The 24,597-nt window shown below is 42.8% G+C and overlaps 1 protein-coding gene across 1 annotated transcript in view; it reads left to right on the top strand.

Annotated features, from left to right (window-relative positions):
• LOC115205764 (catenin alpha-1) overlaps window positions 1–24,597 on the top strand; it is a gene marked incomplete in the record, with an annotated part of 311,142 nt that overhangs the window by 210,662 nt on the left and 75,883 nt on the right. Inside the window, 2 exon segments of the mRNA XM_029772068.1 lie at window positions 14,007–14,099; window positions 14,757–14,913. Of these exon segments, the coding sequence (XP_029627928.1) occupies window positions 14,007–14,099; window positions 14,757–14,913 (250 nt within the window).

Raw genomic sequence — 24,597 nt, 5'->3', positions numbered from 1 at the left:
TTACTAGTCAGCAGTACAGCCAGGCGACCAGTCACACAGGAGACCGATCACCAAGGCAACCAGACAGTAGCATGCTCAGTAACCATAGAGATAACGATCTATTTAATTACAAGCGAGTGTCTGCACAACGTCGTAATGACTCGTCACCTCTCACTGTGTATAATGACTCATTTTACATTAAGTAATTTTATAATCAGATGTAGTTTAACTAGAGGAGCGTTTTAAATATACACTGAAACAATTCAAAAAAATGCAACATGTAAAGTGTTGGTCCCATGTTTGATTAGCTGAAATCAAAGATCCCATACACAAAAAAAAAGGTTTTAATTTTGTGCACAAATTTGTTACACATCCTTGTCAGTGAGCATTACTCCTTTTGACAGATGTGGCATATCAATAAGCTGATTAAACATCATGATCATTACACAGGTGCACCTTGTGCTGGAGATGAGGCCACTCTAAAATGTGCAGTTTAGTCACACAACACAATGCCACAGATGTCTCAAGTTTTGAGGGAGTGTGCAATTGGCATGTTGACTGCATGAATGTCCACCAGAGCTAATGGCCTAATGACCTGGTACTCTGGGATATTGTCCCTAATCAGGTCCTGCTGGCCTGGTACTCAGGGCTCTATTGTCCCTCCATCAGGTCCTAATGGCCTGGTACTCAAAGCTCTATTGTCCCTCCATCAGGTCCTTAATGGCCTGGTACTCGTGGCTCTATTGTCCCTCCATCACTTTCTACTGGCCTGGTACTCAGGGCTCTATTGTCCCTCCAACCACTGACATCAATGCAAATTCAATCTTAAAATCACATCAAACAGTATCATGTGTTTAAAACTCACCTTTCTGTGATGATCAATTTGAAGAAAGAAGTTTAACATCAAGGGCAAACTGAGTGTAAAACATGGTACTTGTGGGTGTTGTTTTCAAAGACTAACATGAAACGAAATGGACAGCGCTTTCTAAGGTGACGATTCATTCAAAACACACCATATGTATATTAGAGCTGATGCATATTCATAGGCTTAGGGACTTAAGCCCTTAAACAAAAAGACTACATTTAACACTGATTGTACTCTTATATAATACGTAGTCTTAACACATTATGCATGGCAGAAAAATATAAAACAAAACAGATTTTAAAATGTCTTTGGTCTAGCCTAAACTCCAAAATTTAAACACATTTGAATAATCTCTTTTTGAGCGTGGACTGTATTATGCATACTGGATGGACTGGTTACCTTATGCTATGCCCCGAAATGCCTATCCATGAGTCTGGGAGAGAACAAATAGCCCTAGTTGGTTCATTGATTGTGCAGGGTGGCATACAGTTAGCTTACAATTAGTGAATTTGTATATTATTTTGAATAGCCTAATAATTATATTTTCAAAATTAATTGGGTGACACATTACCTTTTTAGTTATACAGAATATCTCACCAGCGAGCGTGTCCATCTCCTCCTCCCTCTCCTTTTTTCCTTTCTCCAGTGTGCAGAGAGAGGGGCTTTCAACAGTTTTATAGTGAAATATGTTTTGTCATGATAGCATGTTATCAATGATATCAATGTTCCCGAACAGATTTCACTTTCTTGCCCATATTAAGTACTGGGTAGCTGCAGGAACAGGGTTGGAGAGCCCATGGCATACAGAGTTAGCTGCAGGAACAGGGTTGGCGAGCCCATGGCATACAGAGTTTGAGCAGAAAATCACCTCTCACGCAGCGAGAACATTGTCCTCAAACAGTGGTTGATGTTTGGAGTGAAATAAATGGTATATTTATTTCTCAGCTGCTCATATTAAGCACAGCTCCGCTATTCGAGTACATACGGATTACATGTCTTTTTTTCTCCTGCTCCTGTCCAATTGATAATGGGGCATTGTAAATTAAAACAAATTTGACATACGGTGGTTCCTCCTCTGAAAATTGTGGGCTGCTGCAGCGTTCTGTGGCACGTTATTTGTCAGACATTTTTTTTTTTGTGCAAGTTTCACCAGAGGGCACGGTTGAGAAGCATTTGATTGTCTTCCATATTGTCATTACCAGATAATGTAAAACCTTTTTTATGTAATAACATAGTATAACACCATTATGGTGTTTCTATTTCGAGAAAAACGAAACCCTCGGGGTTTCCGTTGGGATGGAATGGAAAATATGGCGCTGTACAACGGGATGGGCGGGAGTAAACTACAGGATAAGAGGATTGGAGGATTCTAAGTTGTTTGCCTTCATTAGACAACTTTGTTCCAATATTGTGGGGTAACATCTCACAGCAAGAACGGACAAATCTGGTACAGTCCATGAGGAGGAGATGCACTGTAGTACTTAATGCAGCTGGTGGCCACACCAGATACTGACTTACTTTTGATTTTGACCCCCCCCCCCTTTGTTCAGGGACACATTATTCCATTTCTGTTAGTCACATGTCTGTGCAACTTGTTCAGTTTATGTCTCAGTTGTTAAATCTTGTTCATACAAATATTTACATGTTAAGTTTGCTGAACATAAACGCAGTTGACTGTGAGAGGACGTTTGTTTTGATTTCTAAGGATTTCAAAGGGTTGTATCATTCACAACTAAAGTTGGCAAGTAACTCTAAATCAAGCTTACAGGACCTGTTTCAAATGATCACTTTTACTCTCAATATAGCCACTTCACATGCACAGTTGCTCTGGAATTGGGAAAATATCCTTTCTATTTTATTCAGTTAAGTTGAATTATATTCTTCTTACTATAAAACAATGGCAGGGGATTATACACAGTATTTATTGTCTGCTAAATGAACAAGCCTACAGCCTATGGCATGGAGCATAGCCAGATAACATACAGTATCTAGTCTGCTAAACAAGCCTAGTCTATATCATAGCCAGATAACATACAGTAGGCCAACTCATATTCTGTTCTTCTGAAATACATTTTCTTCATATCATGTTTGTTTAGACCAGACTAAAATAAATCAGGTATTTATTGTGATGGTGTTTATTGAAGTGATCTATTGACTTATTTAATGTAGATGTTCCAAAAGCGCATTAGCGGCTTGAAGACCTGGAGATGATAAACTTGTTTGTTAATTAACGGTCAATGCTGTGAGAACGGCAGACTTTTGCATGGTAATCCGTTTAACAAAATTGACCGCCAAAGCCCAAACTGTAACTCAGTAAAATCTTCTAAATTGTTTATTTTTGTTCAGTATATGTAAGTGTGTGGACACCCTTTCAAATGAGTGGATTTGGCTATTTCAGCTACACCCGTTGCGGACAGGTGTATAAAATCGAGCACACAGCAATGCAATCTCTATAGGCTAACATTGGTAGTAGAATGGCCTCACTGAAGAGCTCAGTGATTTTCAACGTGGCACTGTCATAAGATGCCACCTTTCAAACGATTCAGTCAGTCACATTTCTGCTCTGTTGTGGCTGCCCCGGTCAACTGTAAGTGCGGTTATTGTGAAGTGGAAATGTCTTGGAGCAACAATGGCTCAGCTGTAAAGTAGTGCGCCACACAAGCTCACAGAACGGGACCGCAGAGTGCTGAAGCCCATTAAAATTGTCTGTACTCTGTTGCAACACTCACTGCAGAGTTCCAAACTGCCTCTGGAAGCAACGTCAGCACAAGAACTGTTTGTTCAGAGCTCCATGGCCGAGCCGCCACACACAAGCCACCATGCGCAATTCCAAGCGTCGGTTGAAGTGGTGTAAAGCTTGCCAGCATTGGACTCTGGAGTAGTGGAAACGCGTTGTCTGTAGTGCGCAATCACGCTTCACCATCTGGCAATCCGACGGACTAATCTGGGTTTGGCGGATGCCAGGAGAACGTTACCTGCCCGAATGCATAGTGCCAACTAATGTTTGGTGGAGGAGGAATAATGGTCTGGGGCTGTTTTTCATGGTTCTGGCCCCTTAGTTCCAGTGAGGCGAAATCTTAACGCTACACCATACAATGACATTCTGGATGATTCTGTGCTTCCAACTTTGTGGTACCAGTTTGGGGAAGGCCCTTACAGAAATGGTTTGTCAAGATCCGTGTGGGAGAATTTGACTAGCCTGCACAGAGCCCTGACCTCAACCCCATCGAACACTTTGAGATTAATTGGAACGCCGACTGCGAACCAGGCCTAATCGCCCAACATCAGTGCCGGACCTCACTTATGCTCTTGTGGCTGAATTGGAAGCAAGTCCCTACAGCAATGTTCCAGTGGAAACCTTCCCAGAAAAGTGGAGCCTGTTATCTTAAGGAATCGGTGTCCTGCAAGCGGGACAACTTCCGGTGAAACTTGGGGGCGCGTAAATTCTAATAAATATTATGGATTTTAAACATATTGGTAAGCTTAAATTCTTAATCAAACTGCACTGTCCGATTTACAGTAGCTATTACAGCGAAAACATGCCATGTGATTGTTTGAGGACGGCGCCCCACATCAAAATAATTTTCCACCGGCACAGGTTTCATACATTCACATATAAAGATTAAATATTCACTTACTTTTGGAAAATTTGCCTTTGGTTTGTCATCCAAAGGGTCCCAGCTATAACATGTAGTGTCGTTTTGTTAGATAAAATCCTTCCTTATATCCCAAAAAGTCTGTTTAGTTGGCACCATTGATTTGAGTAATCCACTCCTTCAACATGCAGAGAAAGGAATACGAAAATCTACCGCTAAACTTTAAAACAAGTCAAAATAAGTTTCTATTGACTCCTCAGATACCCTAAAATGTAATCAAACTATAATATTTCTTTCGGAAAGTATGTTCAATAGGAAACCTATTTTAGCAGGTGCGTAATTTCTTCATGGCGCTCGCAAACACATATCTCCAGGACTGTGTCCTTCTACTAGAACTGTTATTTTTTATTTGTTTTTGAAGTTACAAGCCTGAGACCTTGAACATAGACTGCTGACACCTGTGGAAGGCATAGGAATTGCATCCAGGGAGCTAATTTTCAATATGACCATTCTCTTTAATTTCTAAGAGGATGCTCTCAAAAAAAAAAAATCTGGTTGGTTTTTCTCCTACCATATCTATTGTTATATTCTCCTACATTTCTACAAACATCAGTGTTTTCTTTCCAACGGTACCACTTATATGCATGTCCTGGCTTCAGGGCCTGAGCTACAGGCAGTTTACTTTGGGCACATCACTCAGGCGGAAATTGAGAAAAAAGGGGATATATATATATATATATAGTTGAAGTCGGAAGTTTACATACACCTTAGCCAAATACATTTAAAATCAGTTTTTCACAATTCCTGGCATTTAATCCTAGTAAAAATTCCCTGTCTTATGTCAGTTAGGGTCACCACTTTTTTTTAAGATTGTGAAATGTCAGAATTATAGTAGAGAGAATTATTTATTTCAGCTTGTATTTCTTCACATTCCCAGTGGGTCAGAAGTTTCCATTAGTATTTGGTAGCATTGCCTTTAAATTGTTTAACTTGAGTCAGATGTTTCGGGTAGCCTTCCACAAGCTTCCCACAATAAGTTGTGTGAATTTTGGCCCAATCCTCGTGACAGAGCTGGTGTAACGGAGTCATGTTTGTAGGCCTCTTTGCTCGCACACACTTTTTCAGTTCTGCCCACATTTTCTATGGGATTGAGGTCAGGGGTTTGTGATGGCCACTCCATTACCTTGGCTTTGTTGTCCTTAAGCCATTTTGCCACAACTTTGGAAGTATGCTTGGGGTCATTGTCCATTTGGAAGACCCATTTGCGACCAAGCTTTAACTCCCTGACTGATGTCTTGAGATGTTGCTTCAATATATCCACATTTTCCTCCCTCATGATGCCATCTATTTTGTGACGTGCACCAGCCCCTCCTGCAGCAAAGCACCCCCACAACATGATGCTGCCACCCCCGTGCTTCACGGTTGGGATGGTGTTCTCCGGCTTGCAAGCCGCCCCCTTTTTCCTCCAAACATAACAATGGTCATTATGGCCAAACAGTTCCATTTTTGTTTCATCAGACCAGAGAACATTTCTCCAAAATGTACGATCTTTGTCCCCATGTGCAGTTGCAAACCGTAGTCTGGCTTTTTTTTATGGCGGTTTTGGAGCAGTGGCTTCTTCCTTGCTGAGCGGCCTTTCAGGTTATGTCGATATAGGACTCGTTTTACTGTGGATATAGATGTATAGATGTTTCCTCCAGCTTCTTCACAAGGTCCTTTGCTGTTGTTCTGGGATTGATTTGCACTTTTCACACCAAAGTACATTAATCTCTAGGAGACAGAATGCGTCTCCTTCCTGAACGGTATGACAGCTGCGTGGTCCCATGGTGTTTATACTTGTGTACTGTTGTTTGTACAGATGAACGTGGTACCTTCAGGCATTTGGAAATTGCTACCAAGGTTGATTCTGACTTGTGGAGATCTAAAAAAAAAAATCTGAGGTCTTGGCTGATTTTTCTTTTGATGTTCCCATGATGTCAAGCAGAGGCACAGAGTTTGAAGGTAGGCCTTGAAATACATCCACAGGTACACCTCCAATTGACTCAAATTATGTAAATTAGCCCATCAGAAGCTTCTAAAGCCATAACATAATTTTCTGGAATTTTCCAAGCTGTTTAAATTCACATTCAATGTAGTGTATGTAAACTTCTGACCCATTGAAATTGTGATACGGTGAATTAGAAGTTAAATATCTGTAAACAATCGTTGGAAAAATGACTTGTCATTTACAAAGTAGATGTCCTAACCGACTTGCCAAAACTATAGTTTGTTAACAAGAAATTTGTGTAGTGGTTGAGTAACGAGTTTTAATGACTCCAACCTAAGTGTATGTAAACTGCCGACTTCAACTGTATATTTGTGTGTGTATATATTTATATATGTATATGTGCTGACAGTATACATTAGATGAAATATTAAAAGCTGACACCATACATTAAGATTTAATCCTGGCCAATGTGGCGTTGTGACTGATTCATTTCTCAATATGTAATCCGTCCTTCTCGGCTCTTCAGTGATCCAGGTTCTCTTCATTATTGTTAAGGCATGACTGTTCACACCGGGTATTAATTCAGTAATTCTCTGGGTGTTGAGATTTAGATAACCTGTGGGTTTTTAAGCTAATAACTCACTACGCTGTGTGGCAGAGACAGGCTCCCCCCCCCCCCCCCCCCCCCCCCCGCTATAAATGGATTTAATCTACCGGAGGGACTTTAGTGACAGAATATATCAACACCAGAATATTTAGTAGAATTAATACAATTCCAAACCTGTTAGTCCGTTAAATGGTTCTGTAGTTTACTGTCCCTGTCTGAGGCTCCTTGTTTCAGATTATTAGTGTCATGTCTGGAACAGATTGATATCTGCTTTGGCAATATAACCACTGATGCTCCTTTTTCCATTACCCCCAAGATTCATTTTGATAGATTTCATACTGAATCTACAGCAGGGGACCAGCGGTAGGCAAGCACTAGGGCTGGGCCATATGGGTGATTCACTATCTTTAAAAAAAAAAAAATTGTATTATCCTTTAATTGAACTTTGTAGTAGAATTTAATTCAAATCAAGCTTTATTTATACAGCACATTTCAGACATGAAATGCTACTCAATGTGCTTCACAGGATAGAAGAAGAAAGATAAAATACAAAACAATGAAAAATAAAAGCTGAAATATTTACCACACAAACATCAGATTATCTAAAGACACAAACTGAACAACTAAAAAGCAAAGTTAAAAAGATGCCTTTTTAAGATCTGTTTTAAGTATGTCCACAGTTTGGGTCCCGCTCAGGTTCTCTGGCAGGCTGGGGGCATAATAACTAAATGCTGTCTCTCCATGCCTCTTGGTCCCCATCAGGTTCTCTGGCAGGCTGGGGGCATAGTAACTAAAGGCTGTCTCTCCATGCCTCTTGGTCCTAGGCTTTGGGATAGTTAAAAGGCCAGTACCAGAGGACCTGAGGGACCTACTGGGTACATAACTTAAAAGCATGTCTGACATGTATTGGGGTGCACAATCGTGGATTGATTAAAAAAATAAAATAAAACAAAACAAATCAAAATCTTAAAATCATTTCTGAAACTCTCAGGCAGCCGGTGTAGAGACCTTAAAACCGGTGTAATGTGTGCTCTCCATCTGGTCTTGGTCAGTACCCGTGCTTCAGCATTCTGTATGTTTTACAGTTGATCAATGGCTTTCTTGCGTGGACAGGAGAGCATTACAGTAGTCAAGCCTGCTGGTAATAAAAGCATGGTCTCTTTCTCTCTCTCTCTGTCTCTCTGTCTCTGTATTCGGCCTGAGAAAGAAATGGCTGCACCTTGGCAATGTTCCTCAGGTAATTAAAATCTATTTGGTCACATTCCTAATGTTTGATTTTGAAATTGATTCTAAAATAACACCTAGGTTTTTTTTACCTCGTGTTTTATTTTTATTGCTCGTGAATTAATTCAAATGTGCAGCCAGGTTCTCGCTCTGTGCTTTGGCTCCAACAATAAGTACCTCGGTCTTGATTTACCTGGAGGAAGTTGTGAGCCATCCAAGTATTTAAATCACTAACAGTCTAATTTATCCGTGGAGCTAAAATCCTCAGGTGACACAGAAATGTAAAGTTGTGTATCGTCTGTCAAGCAGTGACTATCAATGCTGTGCTTTCTGATAACGCTGCCAAGGTGTAACGCGTGTGTGTGTACCCTCACGCAACCGGTCAAAGTTTTAGAACACCTACTCATTCAAGAGTTTTTCTTCATTTTAACTATGTTCTACATTGTAGAATTGTGAAGACAACTATAAAATAACACACATGGAATCATGTAGTAACCCCAAAAAAGTGTTAAGCAAATCAAAATACACTGCTCAAAAAAATAAAGGGAACACTTAAACAACACAATGTAACTCCAAGTCAATCACACTTCTGTGAAATCAAACTGTCCACTTAGGAAGCAACACCGATTGACAATAAATTTCACATGCTGTTGTGCAAATGGAATAGACAACAGGTGTAAATTATAGGCAATTAGCAAGACACCCCCAATAAAGGAGTGGTTCTGCAGGTGGGGACCACAGACCACTTCTCAGTTCCTATGCTTCCTGGCTGATGTTTTGGTCACTTTTGAATGCTGGCGGTGCTTTCACTCTAGTGGTAGCATGAGACGGAGTCTACAACCCACACAAGTGGCTCAGGTAGTGCAGCTCATCCAGGATGGCACATCAATGCGAGATGTGGAAAGAAGGTTTGCTGTGTCTGTCAGCGTAGTGTCCAGAGCATGGAGGCGCTACCAGGAGATAGGCCAGTACATCAGGAGACGTGGAGGAGGCCGTAGGAGGGCAACAACCCAGCAGCATGACAGCTACCTCCGCCTTTGTGCAAGGAGGAGCAGGAGAAGCACTGCCAGAGCCCTGCAAAATGACCTCCAGCAGGCCACAAATGTGCATGTGTCTGCTCAAACGGTCAGAAACAGACTCCATGAGGGTGGTATGAGGGCCCGACGTCCACAGGTGGGGGTTGTGCTTACAGCCCAACACCGTGCAGGACGTTTGGCATTTGCCAGAGAACACCAAGATTGGCAAATTCGCCACTGGCGCCCTGTGCTCTTCACAGATGAAAGCAGGTTCACACTGAGCACATGTGACAGAGTCTGGAGATGCCGTGGAGAACGTTCTGCTGCCTGCAACATCCTCCAGAATGACCGGTTTGGCGGTGTGTCAGTCATGGTGTGGGGTGGCATTTCTTTGGGGGGCCGCACAGCCCTCCATGTGCTCGCCAGAGGTAGCCTGACTGCCATTAGGTACCGAGATGAGATCCTCAGACCCCTTATGAGACCATATGCTGGTGCGGTTGGCCCTGGGTTCCTCCTAATGCAAGACAATGCTAGACCTCATGTGGCTGGAGTGTGTCAGCAGTTCCTGCAAGAGGAAGGCATTGATGCTATGGACTGGCCCGCCCATTCCCCAGACCTGAATCCAATTGAGCACATCTGGGACATCATGTCTCGCTCCATCCACCAACGCCACGTTGCACCACAGACTGTCCAGGAGTTGGCGGATGCTTTAGTCCAGGTCTGGGAGGAGATCCCTCAGCAGACCATCCGCCACCTCATCAGGAGCATGCCCAGGCATTGTAGGGAGGTCATACAGGCACGTGGAGGCCACACACACTACTGAGACTCATTTTGACTTGTTTTAAGGACATTACATCAAAGTTGGATCAGCCTGTAGTGTGGTTTTCCACTTCAATTTTGAGTGTGACTCCAAATCCAGACCTGCATGGGTTGATAAATTGGATTTCCATTGATTATTTTTGTGTGATTTTGTTGTCAGCACATTCAACTATGTAAAGAAAAAAGTATTTAATAAGATTATTTCTTTCATTCAGATCTAGGATGTGTTGTTTAAGTGTTCCCTTTATTTTTTTGAGCAGTAAATATTTTATATTTGAGATTCTTCAAATAGCCACCCTTTGCCATGATGACATCTGCTTTGAGATAACTAATTGAATAACAACCAAATGATTAATGTTACCACCATGTTTTCTGACAGTCTCCAATCTAACAGAATGGTAGATGACAGTTTGTATAAACTCACTAGAAGGCGGAGTTAAAGGAACATACATTGGTTATTGTGAGTAACCTATAGTGCCATTTCTACGGGAGTTGATATGTTTTCCAAGTCCTCAGTTTGTTATTCTGACAGGGAGGACTGGAGCACTGCCAGGCCCTGTCCGTCAGTCTCTAAAACAGTTTGTGTTGTTGGAAATAATCCTTGAACCCCTGCAGTTTGGGTGAATCCTGTCTCTTTTAAAACGTGCTGGTTTCTCCCACAGCAAGTCAAAGTTGTCAATTTAAAGAGTAATTCCTGTAGTTTGTTTTCAGATACTGGTTCAGAACAGAGTCGACGGAAACGTTACGAACCCCTTTGGTAGCACGGGAGGGGGCCAGAGATAATTATTCTCTTCCCTGTGCTAGCGAGGGTTTTGTAGTCCTCCCTCAATTCCTCAACTCCATCTCCTTAGCTATCATACTCGATTTCAAAACTCCGTCCTCCAGAAAGTGGAGAGCAACACTGATGCAGTTCTACTACGTGATATCTTTATTAAAAGCAGTGTTAGAAAGGATTACCTACGCATACGGGCCAGCTCATATTATAGACAGAAACATGCTACATGGTAGACCAATCCAAACTCATTTCTTGGCATGGCCAGGCCACTCATTATCTCAGCCAATCAAGGCTAGCTGGAAGGTTGCTCCCTTTCTGTGGCTAAACCAGCTAGGCTCGTAATTTAACAATTGTATTAGTATTTACAGAAGGCATACAAATTTGTTTTTAAGGCACATGAAAGTTCACATGTTCCAGAAGTCATTTCAGCCCAATTTCTTTTATTTTTTATATTATTTTTTTAAGTTTGCGTACTTCCTGTGGAGTAGTGAGGTGCGCAATATGCCTAGTTTCCTGAAATGAGTAATGTGGAAATCATCTCTCACCTGAAGCATTTGTGCCCAGCCGTGGATAAAAAACAGTTCGGCTAGTGTTATCCTGCTTTGTTTTCATGACGGCTTGCAGCTAAATGCTACTTAACAGGAATCCTGGACCACAGACTTGCGGTCCCAGCCGTAAAGGCTGAACGTGTTGCGGAATCCGTAGCAATACAATCTTTAGCTTGAATTAAAAATTATTTTAATAAAAACTGTTCGGTTGTGCGCTCTGACGTCTGTTGCGTTTCTACCTAATAATCGGAGTTCAGGTCTAAAAAACCTTCAACAACTAATAATAATTCAACTATTTTACCAAAATAGTTTAACCTGCTTTTTTTGCTATAATCACAGATCTGGCTTTCAAGTCTTTCTATGAAAAATGTTATTTTTGTTACAAATTTAACCAGAACCATGCGTAATGCTCTTTTATTTTATTCATTTACTCATTTATTTTTGGCCATTCTCAAAATGTTGAGCGTGAAGAAAAAAAATCCAGCAGCGTTGCAGTTCTTGACTCAAACCGGTGCACCTGGCACATACTACCATACCCTGTTCAAAGACACTTCAATCTTTTATTTTTCCCCATCTCTGAATGGCACACAAACACAATCCATGTTTCCATTGTCTCAAGGCTTTAAAAATCGTTGTTTAACATGTCTCCTCCCCTTCATCTACACTGATCTAAATGGATTTAACAGCCCGACATCAATAAGGGATCATAGCTTTCACCTGGTCAGTCTGTCTTGGAAATAGCAACTGTTTGAACAGCATGCTAGCCTGTCCACTTTGTTCATGTTGAAATCAAGTGGCCTACCTTATTTCTCAGAAACAGAACGCGTTGCCAATTCTTTATATACAGTGCACTCGGAAAGTATTCAGACCCCTTGACTTTCTCAATGTTATGTTACAGCCTTATTATAACATTTATTAAATAGTCCCCCCCCCTCATTAATCTACACAATACCCCATAATGACAAACAACATTTTTTCAAATGTACATTTACATATGTTTTCAGGCCCTTTACTCAGTACTTTGTCGAAGTACCGTTGGCAGTGATTACAGCCTAGAGTCTGATCTTACAAGCTTGGCACACCTGTATTTGGAGTTTCTACCATTCTTCTCTGCAGATCCTCTCAAGCTCTGTCAGGTTGGATGGGGAGCGTCGCTGCACAGCTGTTTTCAGGTCTCTCCAGAGATGTTCAATCGGGTTCAAGTCCGGATTCTGGCTGGCCCACTCAAGGACATTGAGAGACTTATCCTGAAGCCACTCCTATGTTTTATTGTGCTTAGGATAGTTGTCTGTTGGAAGGTGATCCTTCACCCCAGTCTGAAGTCCTGAGGGCTCTGGAGCAGGTTTTCATCAAGGAACTCTCTTTACTTTGCGCCGTTCATCTTTCCCTCGATCCTGATTAGTCTCCCAGTCCCTGCCGCCAAAAAACATCCCCACAACGTGATGCTGCCACCACCATGCTTCACTGTAGTTTCCTCTAGAAATGATGCTTGGCATTCAGGCCAAAGAGTTCAAACTTGGTTTCATCAAATCAGAGAATCTTGTTTCTCATGGTCAGTCCTTTTAGGTGCCTTTTCGGCAAACTCCAAGTAGGCTGTCATGCGCCTTTTGCTGGGAAATGGCTACCGTCTGGCCACTCTACCATAAATGCCTTATTGGTGGAGTGCTGCAGACATGGTTGTCCTTCTGGAAGGTTCTCCCATCGCCACAGAGGAACTCAGGAGATCTTTCAGAGTGACCATCGGATTCTTGGACACCTCCCTGACCAAGGCCCTTCTCCCCTGATTGCTCAGTTTGGCCGAGCGGCCAGCTTTAGGAAGAGTCTTGGTTGTTCCAAACTTCTTCCATTTAAGAATGATGGAGGCCACTGTATTTCTTGGTGGAATGCAGAAATGTTTTGGTACCCTTCCCCAGATCTGAGCCTCGACACGGTCCTGTCTCTGAGCTTTATGGACCAATTCCTTTGATCTCATGGCTTGGTTTTTGCTCTGACATGCACTGTCAACTGTGGGACCTTATATAGACAGGTGTGTGCCTTTCCAAATCATGTCCAGAGGTGGACTCCAAGTTGTAGAAATATCTCAAGGATGATCAATGGAAACAAGATGCATGTGAGCTCATTTTCGATTCTCATAAGCAAAGAGTCTGAATACTTATGAAAATAAGGTATTTCTGTTTTATTCATAAATTGCCATTATGGGGTATTGTGTTTAGATTGAGGATTTTTATTTTAGAATAAGGCAGAAACGTAACGTGGAAGGTCAAGGGGTCTGAATAATTAACGAATACACTGTGTTCATTATTCTTTGTATTTTTTTTGTTTTAATGGCGTCAATGATTCCGCTGCCAAATTAATCTAGGGGAAACGCTGACCATGCTGTTTATGTAGGTGTGAGTCTGACTGTTTCTGTTTTTCAGTTTACTAGGTGTGGTACACTCCCATGCTGTGTCCTGTATATAATCAGAACCTGACTGTCTCATCTCTCTCCTCTCTGAGATGGTGAAAGTAAAACATTATGTTTGAGACTACAATGCTGTGCAGTTTGTATGTAGGTGTGAGTCTGACTGTTTCTGTGTTTGTTTGTGTCTAGGTGGCCAACCTGGCTTGCTCCATCTCTAATAATGAGGAGGGTGTCAAGCTGGTCCGTATGGCTGCTTCCCAGCTGGAGACACTCTGCCCCCAGGTACCTGCCGGTCTCTCTACCCACTCCCTCTCGCCATCTCTCCTTCCGCCCCTTTCGCCATCTCTCCTTTCGCCATCTCTCCTTCTTCCCTTCTCGCCAGCTCTCCTTCCTCCCCTCTCACCAGCTCTCCTTCCTCCCCTCTCGCCAGCTCTCCTTGCTCCCCTCTCGCCAGCTCTCCTTGCTCCCATCTCGCCAGCTCTCCTTGCTCCCCTCTCGCCAGCTCTCCTTGCTCCCCTCTCGCCAGCTCTCCTTGCTCCCCTCTCGCCAGCTCTCCTTGCTCCCCTCTCAGCTCATCCCCAACCCCCAGCTCCATAGTCCTGCCAAGATGCCAACACTTCTCACCTCCAGCCCCCCGTTCCTAAACCCCTCCCCCTCTCCCCACATATCCTGCCAGCTTCACTTCCTCATCCAGCCTCCAGCCCAATATCCTCATCCAATCTCAATCCCCATATCCTGCCAGCTTCACTTCCTCATCCAACCTCCAGCCCCATATCCTGCCAGCTTCACTTCCTCATCCAACCTCCAAGTGTGTGTATGGTGGGGGGGGGGGTCTGAGTGTGCTGGTCTGAGAGGCTGATCTGGTCTTTAGATACATTACACATTCTTTAATCTAATCTACCTAGCTGTAGTAATTGGTGTTTGATTGCTTTGTAACAGTTGATTAATGCGGCGCTGGCTCTAGCTGCCAAGCCCAACAGTAAGGTTGCTCAGGACAACATGGACCTCTTCAAAGAGTCCTGGGAGAAACAGGTCCGCGTCCTCACTGATGCCGTCGATGACATCACCAGCATTGACGACTTCCTCTGTGTGTCTGGTAAGTAGGAGGGGGCGGAGCTTTTCTTTTCAGGGTTCATCTCATATAAGTAATGTGGCTGGATGCTGTTTTACGGGCTCCTGACCAACTGTGCTATTTTGTGTGTTTTCACATTGTTTGTAACTTATTTTGTACGTAATGTTTCCGCCACCGTCTCTTATGACCAAAAAAGAGCTTCGGGACATCCGTACAGTGATAACTCACCTCGAACTGGACAAAATATTTTTTCTTTAATGAGTCCGACGCAAAGGAATATACTGTTTTTTTTCGAGACGAGGCTCAAATCCACGCCATCCGCGTGAAGCAGAGGGGGAGGAGGTCGGGGCGCCTTGTAAGAATTCGCCAACGAGTAGGTAAACCACCACTACCCTCCGTATTATTGGCCAACGTGAAATCATTGAAAAACAAACTGGATGATCTACGATGTAGACTATCCTACCAACGGAACATTAAACTGTATCTTATGTCTCACCAAGACGTGGCTAAACGACGACACGGATAATATAGAGCTGGCTGGTTTCTCCGTGCATCGGCAGGACAGAGCAGCAAAGTCTTGTTTAGACGAGAGGCGAGGGCGTGTGTCTATTTGTCAGTAACTCCTGGTGCGCAATGTCTAATATTAAAGAAGTCTTGAGGTATTGCTCGCCTGAGGTAGAGTACCTCATGATAAGCTGTAGACCACACTATCTACCAAGAGAGTTGTCATCTATATTATTAGTAGCCGTCTATTTACCACCACAGACCGATGCTGGAACTAAGACCACACTCAACCAACTCTATAAGGCCATAAGCAAACAAGAAAATGCTCATTGAGGCTGTGCTCCTAGTGGCAAAGGACTTTAACCTGTTGAGGATCTTATCCCGATCTTATCCCGGTATTGGGATTCATTGTCATGTGACCATGGCGGGGAATTCAAAACTGCAAGAGTAATCATTTCAAAAAATCAAATAATCAAATATTTTCCTCCATTTGAAAGATATATCTCCTAAATCTAACCACGCTGTCCGATTTTCAGAGGCATTACGGAGAATGCATAAAGTTAGGTTATGTGAGGAGAGTACATTGACAATAGCTGCGTGTAATGTTTAGCCAATTCAAAGAAGGGCATCAACAGACAGAAAACTAGCTAGAATTATGCACTTACCTTTGACAATCTGCATCAGATGACACTCATAGGACATTATGTTATACAATACATGCATTTTTAGTTCCATCAAGTTCATATTTATATCCAAAAACAGCATTTACAGTTGCGGTGAAATTCAGAATTTTTTTCGGCTCGAATGCACCCAGTGAATCCAGCATTACAAATCACGGAATTACTATTCGAAAACATTGGTAAATTATAATATTGTCATTCAAAGAATAATATATTATCATCTCGTAATTGCTACCGAAGGGCCAGATCTCAAAATAACTTTACTGGGAAATCACATTTTGTATAAACTGGGTACTATGCTAACAACAATAAGCTATATGCTAAGCTAAGCTAAGCTATACCGTTAGCATTAGCATCATCTAATATCGATAATAACATTCTAAATATCCCCTTACCTTTGATTATCTCCATCAGAAGGCGCTGCCAGAGATCCCAGGTCCAGAACAAATGTGGTTTCTTTTGACAAAGTTCATAATTTATGTCCAAATAGTTAGCGTTCAGTAGGCTCCCACAAAATGAGGTGGGCAGTGTAAAGTCACGTCGAAAAACTAAAGAAAACCTAGTAAATAATCTATTTACGTTTGTTTAAACATGTCAAACGTTGTTTAGCACTAATCTTTTGTTCCATTTTTAACGTGAAACATCAGTAAACATCAGTAATATTTTCACACAACCTATCAAGTGTCTAGAATAAACGATAATGACAAAGGCACTCTTCTCAGATTCATGCGCAGGCGCAAAAAATGAAGTGATGACGTGTCAACTTGTAAGCTTTCTAATTCGGTGTGTATTTATCACAGATGCTTCAAACAACTTTCTAAAGATCGTTGACATCTAGTGGAAGCAGTAGGAGTTGCGAACTGAATCCTTTCTCACTGTGGTATCTTTAAAACAATGACACTAAATAGTACAGTCACAAAATTCTCTTTTTTTTTTATCTATTTTTCACAGGTTTTTGCCTGCAATATGAGTTTTGTTATACTTACAGACACCATTCAAACTGTTTTAGAAAATTCAGAGTGTTTTCTATCCGAATGTGTTAATAATATGCATATCCTAGCTTCTGAGTTGGTGTAGGAGGCAGTTAAAAATGGGCACATATTTCTTTCAAAATTCTCAATACTGCCCCCGTGGCCCGTAGAGGTTAATGCAGGCGCACTTAAATCAGTTTTACCTCATTTCTACCAGCATGTCACGTGTAACCAGAGGGAAAAATAACTCCAGACCACCTTTACTCAACACAGAGACGCATACAAAGCTCTCCCTCGCCCTCCGTCTGACCATAATTCTATCCTCCTGATTCCTGCTTACAAGCGAAAACTAAAGCAGGAAGTATCATTGAGTCTAAATGAGAGGATGGCTCTTCCATTTAATGAGGAGGATGACTCTTCTATGAGAGGATGACTCTTCTATTTTCTGTTGCGCTCCCTCTCCTGGTTCGTTATCTCTTCCCCCATATTTCTCTCTCACCTTCCTCTGGTTTGTTTGTTAGCTCCCACCCCCAGTGTTAATCCAGGGACAATGTTAACCTCTTACATTTAGATGTTCCGCTAGCGGAACACCTGCTCCAATATCCAATGATGGGCGTGGCGCGAAATACAAACTCCTCTAAAATCCGAAAACACCCATTTTTCAAACATATGACTATTTTACAGCATTTTAAAGACAAGACTCTTGTCGTGTCTTTGGGTACCATTAAACTGAAGATGGGTTTATCAATTAACTCCCTGTAATTATTATCACGCGACTAAACTGATTAGTCGTTTAATCGTAATTAACTAGGAGATCGGGGCACCAAGAAAAATATTCAGATTACAAAGTTATAATTTTCCTAATATAACTTTCCTATATTATAATATAGGCCGATTATCTTCTGGTTTGAATGGCGTATTTTAACTCTCGTCAAGTCTCATTCCCAAACGTTGTAAATTCTTGGTTATCTGCACGAACCCATTCTTTACTAAAATCATCCATACATCAATTGTCTTAAAATCATTTATTTACTACACTAAGTAATTAACAGAAAACATACAAACAGTAACTATCGTCACACAGGATTGGTAGGGGAATGTGCCCTACTGGCTAACAAGCATGGCTGGTCTGTTAGACAATGGGTCATAAAACGGTAAGCTGAGAAGTTACACAGAGTTCATTAATATTAACAATTGAAGGCTCACTCATTCGGGAACAGTTGCAATCAATATATATTTACGCTCAGTGTGTCGTTCTGATTCTTGTTGGAGAGTAGTTCTGATGGAGAGTCTCTCTCTCGGTTAGAATGGTTCGTTCAGAGCGACATTCATGAATGTCGTCATAGAATGGATGTGGTTGGTCTTCGCGTTCGATGATATAATTTACTTAGCTGCAGACTAATAATTAATATCAAAGACTTGTTCTTATTCTGTCGGTCTCGATAGTAAAAGTTAACCACGTGGTATAGTTCACTTTCAGTAGAGTACTTGGCTGGTCAAACCTCTGGGCCAAACTCACGATGGAGTGTAGGCCTGGTCTTTAGAAATGTAAATCAGGGGGTGTTTTATAGTACCCAGAGAACAGGCTTGTCAAATGACGCCTGGTCCTGTATGTGTCCCTGGGGGCGTGCCTATGACTGAGCTAGACTTGGTTACAGAAATATAATTCTATCACATTAACATCAGTACATAGCATCTCAATGTATTACAAATAGCTTTATCCTTAATAATACATTGTATACACCCATGTGGATTCAGTCTCATCGCTGAGGCTATCATGTAGACCGTTTTAGGGTAATATGGCTATATTGTCTCTTCTGAGTATCACAAAATTGTACCAAGCGGATCAGTTCGTAGCTGGAGTCTTCATCAATCTTCCATATCTTCTCCAGAACACACATGTCGCTAGGTTCTCCAATTCTATGAGTTGGAAGAATTTCCTTTGTCTCTCTATGAAACATGTTGTAGTAGATTCTCCTCTTGGAATTTTTACAACCCTGGGTTGGGGGGGAAGGTAGGTTGGGTGATGGTACTGTCGTGTCTTTGGCTATGCCGGATTAAGTGATATGACATGCTAACTTATAAAATAATTTCTCTGTAATTAATATTACCTGATTAAGCTAATCATGTAAATGTAATTAACTAGAAAGTCGGGGCACCACAGAAGAACGTTTATAGAGCTGTTATCTTCTGAATAAACTCTTAAAATACTTAGTAATATTTTACATCGATAGCAGTCAATCTTATCTTATTTTCAATCTCATCATGAAAGTTATAAATTCTTGGTTATCTTCACGAACCCTGGCTAACAAGTTGAATCAGCAATACAAAATTGGGTTTAATTATTTATTTACTAAATACCTAACTAATCACACAGAATTACAAATACACAGAATTCATATGATGTCATACAGAAAACGTCCTGGTGGACTGAGCCTGTATCATGGCTGGTTACACAAAGGAAAAGGGGGTTGGGCTTGAATGAAAGAGCGGGAAGATTTAGGAACACAGAAACAGCAGCTATGCTATCGTAAATACATTATCTTATGCATTCTAAATTACCGCCCATTTGGAAAAGGAAAATGCAATAAAGATTTACTCTGAGCTGCGCTTCGGTAGATTGGTCGTAGATGCTGGCTGTGGTTGGCCAACAGATCTTCCTGTTGTGTAGTGGAAAAATGTCAATAGTGGTGGTATCTTCGTCTGGTTGTTAGACTGGATCCGTCGTCCGTCCTTTCCTAGCCCACGTTAGCAGCGGCTAACTCAACGGCTAGGAAGTATCACTTCTGTAGTGAATAAGCTCAAAGTTCATACCAGTTCATACCATAGCTCACGCCGAGGTTGGCTTAGTTCTGTTCTTGATATGTGTCTGTCCTTATAACGTAGAGGCTGCAGACCTCTCGTACTGGAACCCGGAATGTCTTTTCGTCAAAGACTTATATAGTGGAGAGGGGGAAGGAGGGGTTTCATCGTTTATAACCCCATGTCTCTTCACAGGGTTGGCCACTGATCGGCAGGGCACTTTCCCTATGAAAACCCAATTCTCTCATTTGGAAGCTAAAATTACATTTAATCTCCTAACAAACAATTTCAATATCAAACATTTCAATTGCATAACAATTCTATTTATGGGGGGGTCATAAACCTTACCCACAGGCCAACGTCATGACAGTCCCCCCATGTTGGGTTCAATCTTGCGATTAACCTGCATGTTGTAAACCAACATAAAAATGAACGTGGGTTGTCCTGGTTGTGGATCATCGTTGTGGTCCCCATCTGGCGGTCGACCCGGGTAGGGTGTCTGCAAATGAAGAAGTCCGCTCCAAGGCTGTGCAGCAGATGTCCAGTTGGTGGTTGCTATTGCAGTCCCCCCTCTGGTGGTCGACCCGGGTAGGGTCTCTGCAAATGAAGATGTCCGTTCCATGACTCGGCAGCGGATGTCCGGGTTGGGATCGCCGTTCCGGACCCGACTGGAATATCTGGGCAGTAACTTAGGCAGAGGTTAACAACGCACACACACTCATGAAATATATCATTACATTTCCTCCCAAATGAGCGGCGTTGTGGCACTAACTGATGGTTGTATGGGGGAGTTGTTTATGGCTCTATCACTTTCTATGTGCCAAAGAAAATGAAACAAAATTAATGAAAGCATAAACAAAACAAAATAGTTATGCCACCTTAATCATCTAATTGGACTGTATTCTATCTACGTCCATGGTCTTGGCAAAATGACCCTATCATGGCATTGTCTAATGTCATATCTAGGGCTTTCCTAATTTGCGGGGTGGCGCTTAGGGTACTATCCTAAGTTGACAACTATATGATAAGTCTACAGCTGTGAGGCACTAGTTTGGGCAGTCTACAGGATGACCTATGGACTTCTGGTTAGAAAACTGGTGAGTGCTGTAGAGTCAAAGGCCTAGAAGTAAATGTTCAACTTTACTAAGGCTGGTATTTTGTTTGGACCCTTAAGTGATCCTAGCATAAATCCTAATTGGATGTTCCGTTGTGCATGTGCGTTTATGCTTACACAATCGCGCATGTCAAGGGAAGATAACCAAGTATCCTGGCAGATTACAACTTGTTCAGAATGAGTCTGACGTAGTCAGGTAATTTTCAGGTCAATGCCTGGAGGTCAGTCAGAATTGGTGTCAAGGGAGTCTGTAGTAGTTTTCTACAAGTCACGGTGTCTTCCACTATTGTTGTGGCGGTAGGTATGAAGTCTATTTCATAGCTATGTTATCCACGGAGGAGCTAACCTCACGACGGAAGTACTCTAAGTATTAGACCAGTCGTACGTGGTGTGATCATGGTTCATGACTTCTAATAACTTTTCTCCTGAACGGAGGGTTCTATTTATTAGTGGCATGTGTTAACCATTGGAGGAGTGCAATGGAGATTCCCTTCCCCGTGTTGCACTCTGAGTGACTCCTATGTCGCTATTATCAATAGCAATTTAACTTGTGAGGTTACTAATCCTCTTACTGAGTGTTGCTGGACTGACTGTGGTATTGGTACTGGTATTCAAGGGGTCCAGTTGTCCTACCGATTTATTCTGAAATATTATCTACCGGAACACATGATTGGAGCATATTACTAGTTGTATTGTAGTTGAACCTACACATGGCAAGGAATGATTATTGTTGCCATTTGTTTTGGAGGTGGACAAGTCCACTGGACTTCCTTTACGACCAGTGTGGTACACCTCAGTACTATCTTAGATGTGTTCTAAGATAATCCCCGTCTAGGGGCCTGTCTGCTCCTCACTGTTCTCATAGGGGAGTTTACAACTAGATTTGATTTATGCTCTGGCGGCCTCGTACGGTGTTGTCCGTAGTCTCGACCCCCCCACCGGCCTCGATGAGGCTCATCATGGGTCTGGGCTACTATTCCCCCCCTTTGTGTCTCGGGACCCCCCCACCAGCGGGTGGTGTTGGTGTCCGAGGCGCAAACGAAAAGGTCGGACCCTATGTACGAGTTGTCAGTGGCCGCGTTATTATGAGAATGGCTGTAACCTTTCAACCAAATCTCCTGGTGTTTGTGCTTCAACACCCTCAGTGGCTGTCGAGGTCTGTCAGTCACCACTGCGTCCGCGTGTGGCAACCTCTCCAGTACCTGCAAACTGAGACGAGGATATCGGTCTGTGATATCGCAAAGTGTTTCACCAGTGGGAGTCATCGGGTCAGTTGCTGGACTGACGCCATTAGTGTCATTGTAAGGGGTGACAGTCCCCAACAAAGCAGAAGGTGTATCATCGGAAGCAGAGTGTACTCTGCGCATCAATGTTTTTCTTGCTGAGACGGCCGCAGTGCTTGCGGAAGTGTCCGAAGGACCAGAGAAGTTCATCTCAACTACCGTATTGCACGACTGCAAGAAGGAGGGAAGTTGCTCATTCACAGAGACAGCTGGCTCGAAATCATGAAAAGAATGGTCAATCAGATTGGCTGATGGAATGTGTCGAGATATCGTAATATCTCCTCGGATCGGATTCTGCACCAAGAGGTTTCTACACGTCTTTTTCCCAAGGGGTGCTTTTGACAGATACCCCTCGTGAAGGACTGCGTTGCAGCTAGCGTTAGGGGAAGACAGTGTGGTCAGTGGAGAAGGCACTGTGGCCTGTGACCATACCTGGTTGGTTTTCCAATCCATCAATGGGAGTAACCGATCCATCAAGTCTGCTCCAAGTATCAGGGTTACAGTTTCGAGGCTGGTAACATACACAGGATGAACGAGCGATACGTCCTGGAAGTGTAGTTTCAGCATGACTCTCAATGTGAGGGGCGAGGTAGTCTGAGTGACCCCTCGAAGTGTAGTGTCGCATCGTTCCACTTTTAACCAACGTTTAGTTGGCTTCAAAGCCCTTTTGAGCTCATCAAACAATGTTTGAGAGATGAGTGATATTGTCGCACCCGAATCAATTAGCGCCTGACAAGCTAAGCAGTCCTCCAGGACTGTTTCCAGGTATGGCCGTTTTGATTCGTGGTTAGTGGACATATTCCCCACAAAGTCGAGTGGTCGTTCGCAACGACGTGATGTGCCATGTCTGTTCAAGATGGAAGCAGATTGACTTTTCCGATTTTGAGTGGGCTTGGCTTTAACTAAGCGTTTGACCTTTACCTTCGCAACTTTTGTATCGGAGTCTATAGACCGAGCCCGGGGGCTTGTTTCTTGATCAAGCGGGCCCTGGATAGGGTCTTGAATGAGAGCGGGAGAAATTTGAACTTTAACGTCCTTGCTATGGGTGTTAATTCCTGCGGACCTGGTGTCCGGTAATTCCCCGTCTAGTCCTTGTGACTTATCTTTTACCCTTTTCTCAAATTGTTCTCGCTTTAGTTCTTCCCGTAGTGGGACTTCTGGAGAACATTGGTCTACGTTTTGATCGTCCTTCAACCCTTTGTTACCCTTGTGTTCTGACACTTTGTGTGGGTTGGGTACAGGAACGTAGCGAACAGGTCGATTGTAGCGGTAGTCGTTTTGAAGGCGACGTACTTTACAGTTATTTCGACCGCGGCGGTTATTGGAATCATGGTTTCGTGGTAGAAACTGTTGTTGTGCGTTAGCTCTCGACGCTCCAATACCTGATAATGCACCCTCTAACTGGAGTGAGTGCTCCTGGTCAAACTTCAAAACCGAGTGGTCAGGGCTCTTAGCGTTGCGAGCTTTTGATGCCTCAAAAGCTGTGCTTGCAAGCTCTCTGAGTTGTAAGATAGGCAAGCCAACGTGGGCTGCAGGGCCCAAGTAGGTAATGAAGGTGGGATACATGTTCGACAGAAACATTTGTTTGAATGGTAACAGCTCTTCCATTCCTGTTTCTGTGAGTAGGCCAAAGTAAGCTGAACGAAGCCTATGATAGAAAGCTTGTGGGTGTTCGTTTCGAGCTTGTTTGACCGTGTTAGCCAGTGAGCTATCGTGTTTGCGAGTCGCAGAACCACTGAATTCTAATTTCAAAGCTGTGGCAAGTTTAGCGTAGTCATTTAGCACGTGTTGCTGTTGTAGGCGAATGAACCTCGTCACGTGTCTATTCGACGTTCGCTTCAACAGGTAAACCCTGTCAGAACCCGTAGCGTTCGGGTAGCCATCCAACGCGTCCTCAATGTCAGCTAGGAACGTCTCAGTATCGTTTGGCTGACCTGGAACGGGGTCAAAGGTGGGAAAATTCTTGACGAGTTTGTCAAGGTATTCCGCGCCAAGCGGGCGGAGAGGGTTGGCTTCATCCTGTGGAGAAATTGGGGCCGAAAGGCCAAGAGGAGAAGCCAAGCTTTGGCTTTGTTGGCCAAGAGGAGAAGACTGAGGGACACATGATGGATGCAATGTCTGAAACCTATCGTCTTCACTCCTTTGAGTACCGGACTCCGGTTGCTTGGATGGGTAGTCATGCTGTAGAGCGTGACTATTCTGGATTTCCTCCAGATGGTACCTAAGGGTGGTCTTCTGCTGCATTGCAGAGTCCACTTGAGCGCTTAGAGTACCAATTTTGGACACGTGAGTGTCACACCTGCTCCTTTCAGTCTCAAACTTATCTGTAATGGTTTGCAGATAGAGGTCTCGAG

Source organism: Salmo trutta, chromosome 13 (assembly GCF_901001165.1).
Source record: "Salmo trutta chromosome 13, fSalTru1.1, whole genome shotgun sequence".
Classification (NCBI taxonomy): Eukaryota; Metazoa; Chordata; class Actinopteri; order Salmoniformes; family Salmonidae; genus Salmo; species Salmo trutta.
This window is presented reverse-complemented; position numbering and strand designations above follow the sequence as displayed.